Here is a 16,400-nt window from a genome sequence, read left to right as displayed (position 1 = left end):
TAGATGCAGACCGAAAAAATCAATATTCGTTTTCTGGATGATATCGGACCGATATCTGATATCAATATCGGATTGAGACATCCTTATTAACAAATTTGAAGTTAGTGCACAAAGATGGTCGATAAGTGAAACCGCACTGATCAGTTGATTGATCACTGTTTATGAAGCAGGAAAAACCTCGTTTTTTAGCTCGTGTGCAGCATTAGCTTTAGCAGCATTAGCTTTAGTGTCCGCAAAAAATCTTTCAAAGAATCAACTCTCCAACGGGAAAAATAATCTAAATCTCTGTTAGACTTGTTGTCGGCCGTGGAGAGTTTATCCCTCTGACCTTTGACCTCACGCGTGAGAACTGAACGAGAGCGAGAGTTCCGAGAGTGTAGAAAAACTATTTCAGACTAAATTCATCATCTTCATCAGTTCTTCTGTTTATTTCATGATATCCACAGATATTATAAATATTTTACACTGTTCAGTTTATATTTCTCTGGAATGTTCTGGACTAAGTCATGTTTTTATTTTATTACAAAAACACATTTGTTTTAGAAAGTTTACTAAAAATCCATAAAAGCATAAATATATTTTAGTTAAATATAAGTTAGTGTTTTGTGAACAATACAATCATAATATTATTTATTCATATTACACATTATGTTAGCACTCAGTGATGTAAATAATAAACATTATTTAGTTGTTTAACATAATTTATTTTCATTGATTCAGTCATAAACCAACATACAAATATTGTTATTCCATTAATTTAGATTAACTAATTACAAAGTATCTACTTAATTACATATATTTTTTTAATTGAGTCCCACCACTAATTATTTATCATCACTGTTGAATCATTTTAAACTTTGAGAAAGGTCTAATAAATAAATCTTTAACTTTGAGTTTAGTAGTTGTAGTTCCTGGATGTGATTTAAATCTGGTTAAATAAAGGATATTGTTTTAAAGATAATATAATAAAGCTTTATTAATGCTGAAGGAAGTAAATGTGCTGAACTTTCCCTCCTGCTGAGTAGAAGCTTTAAGTCTGATTTATTAGTGAGAACCTGAACGCACCACCATTGTTTCTGAGGGAGAACAACCAGGAACAAACACACACACACACACACACACACACACACGCGCGCACACACACACACACACACTATATATCGCTCACCTCTCGTTTGACATTCCATAATAGTTTCTGTTTGTAGTCTTCTTCAGGTGAGGCGTCCATGTCCGTCAGTCCGTGTCCGTGCACCGCAGCACACACACACACACACACACACGCACACACGGACGGACACGCGCACACACACGCACGGACCAAGCCTTCTCCTCGGCTCTGATTCCGTTTCCTTCTTCCTCAGCTCAGCTGGACTCTGACGCACGCAGAGGCTGCACGGTGACGTCACTGGCCCCGCCTCCTGCACAGCCGCCATCAATGGCGACGTTGTTAAGCAACAGCATCTAGCCACACCCCCTCAGCATCCAGCCCCGCCCCCTCAGCATCCAGCTCTCTCTGAGGATGAAAAGCCAACAGGTGATGGAATCATCAGGTCCTGGTCGTTGCTACGGCAACAGATTAGGGAAAATAATTTTGGGCAAGAATCAAATCTAAATGCAGAGATTAAAGAAGAAATTTCAAGAATGAAGTTGAAATGTAATGTCGAGATAAAAGTCAAAAAGACAAGATTAAAGTTGAAATTTTGAGAAAAAAACTCAAACTAGAATATTGTGATAAAGTCAAACCTACGGAAGCTGACGATGGCCAATTTCTAAAGACAGTGTAAAGTAAATTCAGCCATTTTCTTTTAAACACATTAAATAAGTCATAAAGGTTTTCCTTAAAACATTTAAAAACCATTCAAACGTTTAAAATGTAATTATTCACAAAGTGTGTTTCAAATGTCTGTGTTCAGTGGGTCAAAAATCATAAAACATAACTGAGCCCTTATTAACCCTTATTACTTATTTTCCATGAAATTAGCACTTTTTTACATCGCAATGTAGTTTATTGCCTCTAGCGGGCGCCGTCCTGACTGTACCTGGGAGGGATGCACACATACGGACTGGGGCGGAGCACATCTTTGGCCTGATCTGAGCCTGTTTAGAAAACCAATGTAGCATTATCGACGCTGGAGCTGCTTTCACACTGCTCTCTCCCATAGACACAGTACACGGAGGCGGTGCTCTTCCCGTGCGTGGGCGTGTCTCCAGCGCCTCTAACTGACACGCCCCCAGAATGTCAGAGCAGAGAAATGCTTATTTTTCTATGATTTTCTAATTTATATACTTTGTATTTATTTCTGCTTTAACCCTCTCTTCACAACTTCCTCTCTACCTTCATTCCTGCTTTCTGCTGACCTGCCACTAGGGGGGGATTAAGAAAATAGGGTGAGAAATGCAGTCATCCAGGAGGAGCTCAGAGTAGAGCTGCGACTCCTCCCCTAGTGAGGTGTTCAGGGCACGTCCCTCTGGTAGGAGACCCAGGACACGCTGGAGAGACTATGTCCCTCAGCTAGTCTGGGAATGCCTCGGGATGGATGGATGGATGGATGGATGATGGATGGATGGATGGATGGATGTGTTCATAAATAGAATGTACAGTAGCTGTTATTTAATGTATGGAGTGATTCTCTATCATAAAAATATCTGTGGCTTCTGCTAAAGACTGTTATTTATTATTCATCTGTAGATACAGTAACTACATTAGAATTAGATTAGATCAGATTAGAACTACATTAGAATTAGATTAGATCAGATTAGAACTACATTAGAATTAGATTAGATCAGATTAGAACTACATTAGAATTAGATTAGATCAGATTAGAACTACATTAGCATTAGATTAGATCAGATTAGAACTACATTAGAATTAGATTAGATCAGATTAGAACTACATTAGAATTAGATTAGATCAGATTAGAACTACATTAGAATTAGATTAGATCAGATTAGAACTACATTAGAATTAGATTAGATCAGATTAGAACTACATTAGAATTAGATTAGATCAGATTAGAACTACATTAGAATTAGATTAGATCAGATTAGAACTACATTAGAATTAGATTAGATCAGATTAGAACTACATTAGCATTAGATTAGATCAGATTAGAACTACATTAGAATTAGATTGAATTAGATTAAAATAAAATCAAATTATAAATACATTAAAATTATATTAGAATAAGATTAGATTAAAACAACATTGTAATTTGATTAGAATTAGATTGGAATTACATTAGAACTACATTAGAATTTGATTGGGTTAGATTATAATTAGATTGTAATTAGAAGTACATTAAAATTAAATTATAATTAGAACTACATTAAAACTAGATCCGATTAGAACTACATTAGATTAGAATAACATCAGATTAGAGCTAGATTTGATTAGAATAAAATTTAAATTGCATTACAATTAGATGAGATTGTAATTATATTAGAATTACATTGGATGTAATTACATTAGAATTGCATTATAATTACATTGTAATTAGATTAGATTATCCTCACAGCCACCAGGACACAGTGGAGTACAGTTTTGTGCTGCTTTATGTTTTTTATCATTTCTAATTCTAGATCAAAGTAATAAAGAAAAACAATGTTTTTTAATTCAACCAAATGTCAAACTTAAGGCCCGGGGGCCAAATCCGGCCCATTAGAGTGTCCATTTTGGCCCTCAGCAGAAAGACAAGAAGTCATAGAAACCATGACTAATTGTGTAAATGACTAATTCAGCTACAAATATTATTAAATTAATACACAAATCAATGAAACTCAACAATATTAGCAGAGCTCACATTTACCCTGTGATTATATCACATGATGATACAAAATTACACAAAATAAATAAATCAATGTAAAGTGAAGATCCTGCAGAGAATGATATCTGTCACTTATTGATTTAATATTATCAGTGTTGTACATATTTTATCACTTATTCATATGTAGAAGTGCAACTAGAGCACAATTATGATCTTACACCTGAAATATGCAGCTTTCTTTGGATAAACTGTTCATATTTTTGACTTAAACTATCATTTATTATTCCAACAGTTTGTGAACAATCAACAACAAACAATAACTTCCTGTATGAAATATTTAATCTGTTTTCTGATGAAGGGAATCAGATTAATGTAAATGTGATGGAGGCCCTGAGCAGATCGAGCCTAACGGAGCGTTTTCAGACTGAGCCCATAACGTTTCATCTGTGGGGTCACTGTGACCCTAATCCTTCCATTAGTTCCAGTATCTGCTGACTGTGCGTTTGGATTGTGGAGATCAACATCAGGCCCTTTAGATGGCGGCTCTCAACCTTGGGCTCAGGACCTCATTTGGGGTCGCAAGCAACTGGGAGAGGGTCGCCAGATGCCTTCAAAAAACAATTTCAGCCCATTTTTGCTCATTTTTACCCTTTACACCAAACTCACCATATTTTAACCCATTTTTATCTTTTTTCTTGCCATATTTTTTCTCCTTTTAATGTATTTTTGCTACATTTCTCACATTTCTGACACTTTTACATCACATTTTAATGACTTTTCTACACATTTTTTCCACTTTCCAGACATGTTCATCACTTATAAACCATTTCTACCACTTTTACACCTAATGTCACATATGTTGACCATTATTGTCACTTTTAACCTCTTTTCATCATATTTCATCATTATTTTAGCTCATTTAACCACATTCACCATTTGTCATTTGAAAAATAATTGTTCCAATATTAACACTTTGAACCTTTTTAATCATTTTTTCTGTCTGTTTTTATCCACTTTAATTTACAACTTTAACTAATTTCTGTGGTTTTTTAAAATCCCATTTCACCTCCTTTTCCACCATTTTTGGTCACTTTGAACCATTTTATTAGTGATTAAAACCATGATTTCCATCTTTAAGATGAATATAATAATAATAATAAACGTTCCTGATAACAGTGGATATTATTCAGATGAATAAATAAATGTGGTTATCACAGATTCATAGAACAATGGACCATCATTTTACTGACTTTATGGATGGACCCCAAAAATCTCTCCCCTTTATTCCCCCTTATTTTGGGGGTCGCAGGCTGAAAAGGTTGAGAACCACTGCTTTAAGACCCACAGGAACAAGTTAAAAAGACAGAAAAAACATACATTTTTGACTAAATGACTAAATAACTCATGTTTTCATCACGACTGCCGTCATTTTATTTCTCAAATTCTTCTAAGAACTCAAGTTTCCTGGAATTATTTCATGAAATTTCATCAAAATTTGTCACAAAATCAATGAAATGTAAAAGAGTAAATCCTGCAGGGACTGATCATATATCTGTTATTATTACATACTGTATGTATCATTTATACGTTGTGTAAAACACAAACTTAGGGACTTCAATATGTTAAGGCTTCAGTTATTTAGTCAACTTTTTTGAGGAAATTTACTTTGATCCCCTGACATGTTTCGACTGTCAACTGCCAGTCTTCCTCAGAGGCATCTGCTGATCACTTTGATGTTTCCTTGTGAATTCTATCACAATCAATTTCCTGAAAAAAAACATTTAAACCTTAACATCAGATTAACAAAGAAGAGAAAAAGAATGTGATGTAATTATACTGTATATACATTCATGTTAAATTAAATAAAGTCATTCCTTCAGACTTTGATGTTTCCAAAGATCACGACAGCTCATCATGTCCTCATTTAATCCTGTAACCTCACAGCCATTCTTGGTTGCCATAGAAACCCTGCATGTAGAGCAGAAATGTTGCATCCACAGTGTCTACGCGCTCATCACTTCCTCTTTATTTATATATTTACTGTATATAAACAGATATTACTGATTCTTATTTTAGTTTTATTCATAGTTTTTGTCTAAAGTTAGAAAAAATAAAGCTATAAAAGAAAATGTGTAAAGATAGAGTGACCATATTATTTCTAACACAGTTAGATAAAAATAAATGATCAAACATGTACAAAACTGATCATATCAAAGCAATAAATGACAGATTTCAGTTCCTACAAAATCATCACTTTACATTTATTTGATTTTGTGACAAACTTTTATGTAATTTGGGGGAATTTTGTGGAATAATTTGAAGAAAATTGCAGGATTTGGGAAAAATTAAGAGTTCTTTTAACAATTTGAGATTCAAAATGTCTGCCATCATGTGATATAATTAAGTGGTTAATGTGAGTCCTGTAATATTGTGGAGTTTTATTGAAATTTAAATATATCTACACCTGAAATAGATGATCATTTATACAGTAATTCATTGTTTCTCTGACTTTTTTTACTTTCTGCTTTGGGACGAATTGGTTGCTCTAAAAGGCCGGATTTGGCCCCCTGACCTTGAGTTTGACACAGTGCTATATAAGGACATTTTTAAAGTATGCACAGTATGCACACTAGTCATACTCAACCATCCCATGATGCATTGGGAGCTGAATGTAAAATGGTCCTGGGACCAGCTTCAAGCTACAAATCAAACATCCCGTCTTCCTTTCTTTTCTTTGTTTTTTTTTAACTGTTTTGTAAATAGGGCTCTTATTTTGAAGTGAACAGGAAGTGTAGTCAGTAGACCAATGGAGGGTCTCTGAAAATGTGTGAATGAAATATGTCTATGTGAGTTTTATGGATCAAATGAGCACATGTTGATATTCTACTTGGTCACTTTCTCACTTCAAAAGTTTTCAGAATTTTCAAAATAAAGGTGCAAAATCAACAGAGATATTTAGCCTCAGTGTGAACAAGGTTTTTAACGCTGGAGGATCCAGATGCATCTTGGGAAATTTGGAAGTATACTTCAGTGGGAACGCTCATCATCATATATAGTCTATAGTAGACAGTATATATACTATAGTATATAGTAGACATTATAAACTATAGTAGATAAACAGGATATACTATATACTATAGTATATATAATGTCTACTATATACTATAGTATATACTGTCTACTATATACTATAGTATATACTGTCTACGATATACTATAGTATATGTCTACTATATACTTTAATATATACTGTCTACTATATACTATAGTATATGTCTACTATATACTATAGTATATACTGTCTACTATATACTATAGTATATGTCTACTATATACTATAGTATATGTCTACTATATACTATAGTATATACTGTCTACTATATACTATAGTATACACTGTTTACTATATACTATAGTATATACTGTCTACTATATACTATAGTATATACTGTCTACTATATACTATAGTATATACTGTCTACTATATACTATAGTATATACTGTCTACTATATACTATAGTATATACTGTCTACTATATACTATAGTATATACTGTCTACTATATACTATATTATATACTGTCTACTATATACTATATTATATACTGTCTACTATATACTATAGTATATACTGTCTACTATATACTATAGTATATACTGTCTACTATATACTATAGTATATACTGTCTACTATATACTATATTATATACTGTCTACTATATACTATATTATATACTGTCTACTATATACTATAGTATATACTGTCTACTATATACTATAGTATATACTGTCTACTATATACTATAATATATGTCTACTATATACTATAGTATATACTGTCTACTATATACTATAGTATATACTATAGTATATACTATAGTATATTTCTACTATATACTATATTATATACTGTCTACTATATACTATAGTATATGTCTACTATATACTATAGTATATACTGTTTACTATATACTATAGTATATACTGTCTACTATATACTATAGTATATACTGTCTACTATATACTATAGTATATACTGTCTACTATATACTATAGTATATACTGTCTACTATATACTATAGTATATAGTAGACATTATAAACTATAGTATATAGTAGACAGTATATACTATAGTAGATAAACAGTATATACTATATACTATAGTATATAATGTCTACTATATAGTATAGTACATACTGTCTACTATATACTATAGTATATAATGTCTACTATATACTATAGTATACACTGTCTACTATATACTATAGTTTATAATGTCTACTATACTATATTATATACTGTCACTATATACTATAGTATATGTCTACTATATACTATAGTATATAGCGTCTACTATATACTATATTATATACTGTCTACTATATACTATATTATATACTGTCTACTATATACTATAGTATATGTCTACTATATACTATATTATATACTGTCTACTATATACTATAGTATATGTCTACTATATACTATAGTATATACTGTCTACTATATACTATATTATATACTGTCTACTATATACTATAGTATATACTGTCTACTATATACTATATTATATACTGTCTACTATATACTATAGTATATAATGTCTACTATATACTATAGTATATACTGTCTACTATATACTATAGTATATAATGTCTACTATATACTATATTATATACTGTCTACTATATACTATATTATATACTGTCTACTATATACTATATTATATACTGTCTACTATATACTATATTATATACTGTCTACTATATACTATAGTATATGTCTACTATATACTATATTATATACTGTCTACTATATACTATAGTATATAATGTCTACTATATACTATAGTATATACTGTCTACTATATACTATAGTATATAATGTCTACTATATACTATAGTATATACTGTCTACTATATACTATATTATATACTGTCTACTATATACTATATTATATACTGTCTACTATATACTATATTATATACTGTCTACTATATACTATAGTATATGTCTACTATATACTATATTATATACTGTCTACTATATACTATATTATATACTGTCTACTATATACTATAGTATATACTGTCTACTATATACTATAGTATATACTGTCTACTATATACTATAGTATATACTGTCTACTATATACTATATTATATACTGTCTACTATATACTATAGTATATACTGTCTACTATATACTATATTATATACTGTCTACTATATACTATAGTATATGTCTACTATATACTATAGTATATACCTTCTACTATATACTATAGTATATACTGTCTACTATATACTATAGTATATACTGTCTACTATATACTATATTATATACTGTCTACTATATACTGTAGTATATAATGTCTACTATATACTATAGTATATACTGTCTACTATATACTATAGTATATAATGCGACCGTGGCTCAGGTGGTAGTGGGTCGTCCTCTGATCGAGAGGTTGGGGGTTCGATCCCAGTACCTGACTATGTGTCGAAGTGTCATTGGGCAAGACACTGAACCCTAAGTTGCTCCCAGTGGTCGACTAGCGCCTTGCATGTCAGTCCTGTCCCATTGGTGTGTGAATGTGAGAGTGATTGGGTGAATGAGCTGATGTGTAAAGCGCTTTGAGACTGCTTCAGTGTGGGGATAAAGCGCTATATAAATCAAGTCCATTTACCATTTATATACTATAGTATATACTGTCTACTATATACTATAGTATATGTCTACTATATACTATAGTATATGTCTACTATATACTATAGTATATACCTTCTACTATATACTATAGTATATACTGTCTACTATATACTATAGTAAATACTGTCTACTATATACTATATTATATACTGTCTACTATATACTATAGTATATAATGTCTACTATATACTATAGTATATACTGTCTACTATATACTATAGTATATAATGTCTACTATATACTATAGTATATACTGTCTACTATATACTATATTATATACTGTCTACTATATACTATAGTATATAATGTCTACTATATACTATAGTATATACTGTCTACTATATACTATATTATATACTGTCTACTATATACTATAGAATATGTCTACTATATACTATAGTATATACTGTCTACTATATACTATAGTATATAATGTCTACTATATACTATAGTATATGTCTACTATATAGTATAGTATATACTGTCTACTATATACTATAGTATATAATGTCTACTATATACTATAGTATATACTGTCTACTATATACTATAGTATATACTGTCTACTATATACTATAGTATATACTGTCTACTATATACTATATTATATACTGTCTACTATATACTATATTATATACTGTCTACTATATACTATATACTATAGTATATGTCTACTATATACTATATTATATACTGTCTACTATATACTATAGTATATACCTTCTACTATATACTATAGTATATACTGTCTACTATATACTATAGTAAATACTGTCTACTATATACTATATTATATACTGTCTACTATATACTATAGTATATAATGTCTACTATATACTATAGTATATACTGTCTACTATATACTATAGTATATAATGTCTACTATATACTATAGTATATACTGTCTACTATATACTATATTATATACTGTCTACTATATAATATAGTATATAATGTCTACTATATACTATATTATATACTGTCTACTATATACTATAGTATATAATGTCTACTATATACTATAGTATATACTGTCTACTATATACTGTCTACTATATACTATAGTATATACTGTCTACTATATACTATAGTATATAATGTCTACTATATAGTATAGTACATACTGTCTACTATATACTATAGTATATAATGTCTACTATATACTATAGTATAAACTGTCTACTATATACTATAGTTTATAATGTCTACTATATACTATAGTATATACTGTCTACTATATACTATATTATATACTGTCTACTATATACTATAGTATATAGCGTCTACTATATACTATAGTATATACTGTCTACTATATACTATATTATATACTGTCTACTATATACTATAGTATATGTCTACTATATACTATAGTATATGTCTACTATATACTATAGTATATACTGTCTACGATATACTATAGTATATGTCTACTATATACTTTAATATATACTGTCTACTATAGTATATGTCTACTATATACTATAGTATATACTGTCTACTACATACTATAGTATATACTGTCTACTATATACTATAGTATATACTGTCTACTATATACTATAGTATATACTGTCTACTATATACTATATTATATACTGTCTACTATATACTATATTATATACTGTCTACTATATACTATAGTATATACTGTCTACTATATACTATAGTATAAACTGTCTACTATATACTATAGTATATACTGTCTACTATATACTATAATATATGTCTACTATATACTATAGTATATACTGTCTACTATATACTATAGTATATACTATAGTATATACTATAGTATATTTCTACTATATACTATATTATATACTGTCTACTATATACTATAGTATATGTCTACTATATACTATAGTATATGTCTACTATATACTATAGTATATACTGTTTACTATATACTATAGTATATACTGTCTACTATATACTATAGTATATACTGTCTACTATATACTATAGTATATACTGTCTACTATATACTATAGTATATGTCTACTATATACTATAGTATATACTGTCTACTATATACTATATTATATACTGTCTACTATATACTATAGTATATACTGTCTACTATATACTATATTATATACTGTCTACTATATACTATAATATATGTCTACTATATACTATAGTATATACTGTCTACTATATACTATAATATATGTCTACTATATACTATAGTATATACTGTCTACTATATACTATAGTATATACTATAGTATATGTCTACTATATACTATAGTATATACTGTCTACTATATACTATATTATATACTGTCTACTATATACTATAGAATATGTCTACTATATACTATAGTATATACTGTCTACTATATACTATAGTATATAATGTCTACTATATACTATAGTATATGTCTACTATATAGTATAGTATATACTGTCTACTATATACTATATTATATAATGTCTACTATATACTATAGTATATACTGTCTACTATATACTATAGTATATACTGTTTACTATATACTATATTATATACTGTCTACTATATACTATAGTATATAGCGTCTACTATATACTATATTATATACTGTCTACTATATACTATAGTATATAGCGTCTACTATATACTATATTATATACTGTCTACTATATACTATATTATATACTGTCTACTATATACTATAGTATATGTCTACTATATACTATATTATATACTGTCTACTATATACTATAGTATATACTGTCTACTATATACTATAGTATATACTGTCTACTATATACTATATTATATACTGTCTACTATGTACTATAGTATATACTGTCTACTATATACTATAGTATATAATGTCTACTATATACTATAGTATATACTGTCTACTATATACTATATTATATACTGTCTACTATATACTATATTATATACTGTCTACTATATACTATAGTATATGTCTGATATATACTATAGTATATACTGTTTACTATATACTATAGTATATACTGTTTACTATATACTATAGTATATACTGTCTACTATATACTATAGTATAAACTGTCTACTATATACTATAGTATATACTGTCTACTATATACTATATTATATACTGTCTACTATATACTATAGTATATACTGTTTACTATATACTTTAGTATATACTGTCTACTATATACTATAGTATATACTGTCTACTATATACTATAGTATATACTGTCTACTATATACTATAGTATATAGTAGACAGTATATATTATAGTAGATAAACAGTATATACTATATACTGTCTACTATATAGTATAGTATATACTGTCTACTATATACTATAGTATTTACTGTCTACTATATACTATAGTATATACTGTCTACTATATACTATAGTTTATAATGTCTGCTATATAGTATAGTATATACTGTCTACTATATACTATAGTATATAATGTCTACTATATAGTATAGTACATACTGTCTACTATATACTATAGTATATAATGTCTACTATATACTATAGTTTATAATGTCTACTATATACTATAGTATATACTGTCTACTATATACTATATTATATACTGTCTACTATAGACTATAGTATATAGCGTCTACTATATACTATAGTATATAGCGTCTACTATATACTATAGTATATACTGTCTACTATATACTATATTATATACTGTCTACTATATACTATAGTATATGTCTACTATATACTATAGTATATGTCTACTATATACTATAGTATATACTGTCTACTATATACTATAGTATATGTCTACTATATACTATAATATATACTGTCTACTATATACTATAATATATACTGTCTACTATATACTATAGTATATGTCTACTATATACTATAGTATATACTGTCTACTATATACTATAGTATATGTCTACTATATACTATAGTATATACTGTCTACTATATACTATAGTATATACTGTCTACTTTATACTATAGTATACACTGTTTACTATATACTATAGTATATACTGTCTACTATATACTATAGTATATACTGTCTACTATATACTATAGTATATACTGTCTACTATATACTATAGTATATACTGTCTACTATATACTATAGTATATACTGTCTACTATATACTATATTATATACTGTCTACTATATACTATAGTATATACTGTCTACTATATACTATAGTATATACTGTCTACTATATACTATATTATATACTGACTACTATATACTATAGTATATGTCTACTATATACTATAGTATATACTGTTTACTATATATTTACTATATACTATATACTATAGTATATACTATAGTATATACTGTCTACTATATACTATAGTATATACTATAGTATATGTCTACTATATACTATATACTATAGTATATACTGTCTTCTATATACTATATTATATACTGTCTACTATATACTATAGTATATGTCTACTATATACTATATTATATACTGTTTACTATATACTATAGTATATACTGTCTACTATATACTATAGTATATACTGTCTACTATATACTATAGTATATACTGTCTACTATATACTATAGTATATGTCACTATATACTATAGTATATACTGTCTACTATATACTATATTATATACTGTCTACTATATACTATATTATATACTGTCTACTATATACTATATTATATACTGTCTACTATATACTATATTATATACTGTCTACTATATACTTTATTATATACTGTCTACTATATACTATAGTATATACTATAGTATATGTCTACTATATACTATAGTATATACTGTCTACTATATACTATATTATATACTGTCTACTATATACTATAGTATATGTCTACTATATACTATAGTATATACTGTTTACTATATACTATAGTATATGCTGTCTACTATATACTATAGTATATGTCTACTATATACTATAGTATATGTCTACTATATACTATAGTATATACTGTCTACTATATACTATATTATATACTGTCTACTATATACTATAGTATATACTGTCTACTATATACTATAGTATATACTGTCTACTATATACTATAGTATATACTGTCTACTATATACTATAGTATATACTGTCTACTATATTCTATAGTATATACTGTCTACTATATACTATAGTATATAATGTCTACTATATACTATAGTATATACTGTCTACTATATACTATATTATATACTGTCTACTATATACTATAGTATATACTGTCTACAATATACTATATTATATACTGTCTACTATATACTATAGTATATGTCTACTATATACTATAGTATATGTCTACTATATAGTATAGTATATACTGTCTACTATATACTATAGTATATAATGTCTAGTATATACTATAGTATATACCGTCTACTATATACTATAGTATATACCGTCTACTATATACTATAGTATATACCGTCTACTATATACTATAGTATATACCGTCTACTATATACTATAGTATATACTGTCTACTATATACTATAGTATATACTGTCTACTATATACTATAGTATATACTGTATACTATATACTATAGTATATACCGTCTACTATATACTATAGTATATACCGTCTACTATATACTATAGTATATACCGTCTACTATATACTATAGTATATACCGTCTACTATATACTATAGTATATACCGTCTACTATATACTATAGTATATACTGTCTACTATATACTATAGTATATACTGTCTACCATATACTGTAGTATATACTGTCTACTATATACTATAGTATATACTGTCTACTATATACTATAGTATATACTATAGTATATGTCTACTATATACTATAGTATATACTGTCTTCTATATACTATATTATATACTGTCTACTATATACTATAGTATATGTCTACTATATACTATATTATATACTGTTTACTATATACTATAGTATATACTGTCTACTATATACTATAGTATATACTGTCTACTATATACTATAGTATATGTCACTATATACTATAGTATATACTGTCTACTATATACTATATTATATACTGTCTACTATATACTATATTATATACTGTCTACTATATACTATATTATATACTGTCTACTATATACTATAGTATATACTGTCTACTATATACTATAGTATATACTATAGTATATGTCTACTATATACTATAGTATATACTGTCTACTATATACTATATTATATACTGTCTACTATATACTATATTATATACTGTCTACTATATACTATAGTATATACTGTTTACTATATACTATAGTATATGCTGTCTACTATATACTATAGTATATGTCTACTATATACTATAGTATATACTGTCTACTATATACTATATTATATACTGTCTACTATATACTATAGTATATACTGTCTACTATATACTATAGTATATACTGTCTACTATATACTATAGTATATGTCTACTATATACTATAGTATATACTGTCTACTATATACTATATTATATACTGTCTACTATATACTATAGTATATACTGTCTACTATATACTATAGTATATACTGTCTACTATATACTATATTATATACTGTCTACTATATACTATAGTATATGTCTACTATATACTATAGTATATACTGTCTACTATATACTATATTATATACTGTCTACTATATACTATAGTATATACTGTCTACTATATACTATAGTATATACTGTCTACTATATACTATAGTATATACTGTCTACTATATACTATAGTATATACTGTCTACTATATTCTATAGTATATACTGTCTACTATATACTATAGTATATAATGTCTACTATATACTATAGTATATACTGTCTACTATATACTATAGTATATACTGTCTACTATATACTATATTATATACTGTCTACTATATACTATAGTATATACTGTCTACAATATACTATATTATATACTGTCTACTATATACTATAGTATATGTCTACTATATACTATAGTATATGTCTACTATATAGTATAG

At 27.4% G+C, this 16,400-nt stretch overlaps 1 protein-coding gene across 4 annotated transcripts in view; it reads right to left on the bottom strand.

Moving 5' to 3' along the window:
- sgsm2 (small G protein signaling modulator 2) overlaps window positions 1-1,366 on the bottom strand; it is a 112,994-nt gene extending 111,628 nt beyond the window's left edge. For all 4 annotated transcript variants that reach the window (XM_028464684.1, XM_028464686.1, XM_028464687.1 and 1 more), the window contains exon 1: window positions 1,169-1,366. In XM_028464684.1, the coding sequence (XP_028320485.1) occupies window positions 1,169-1,228 (60 nt within the window). In that variant the 5' untranslated portion in view covers window positions 1,229-1,366. The remainder of the gene's footprint in view (window positions 1-1,168) is intronic.
- Between the last annotated feature and the right edge of the window lie 15,034 nt (window positions 1,367-16,400).

This window comes from Gouania willdenowi, chromosome 13 (assembly GCF_900634775.1).
Source record: "Gouania willdenowi chromosome 13, fGouWil2.1, whole genome shotgun sequence".
NCBI lineage: Eukaryota > Metazoa > Chordata > Actinopteri > Blenniiformes > Gobiesocidae > Gouania > Gouania willdenowi.
The sequence above is the reverse complement of the archived record's forward strand: the minus strand, read 5'-3'. Positions and strand labels throughout refer to the sequence as shown.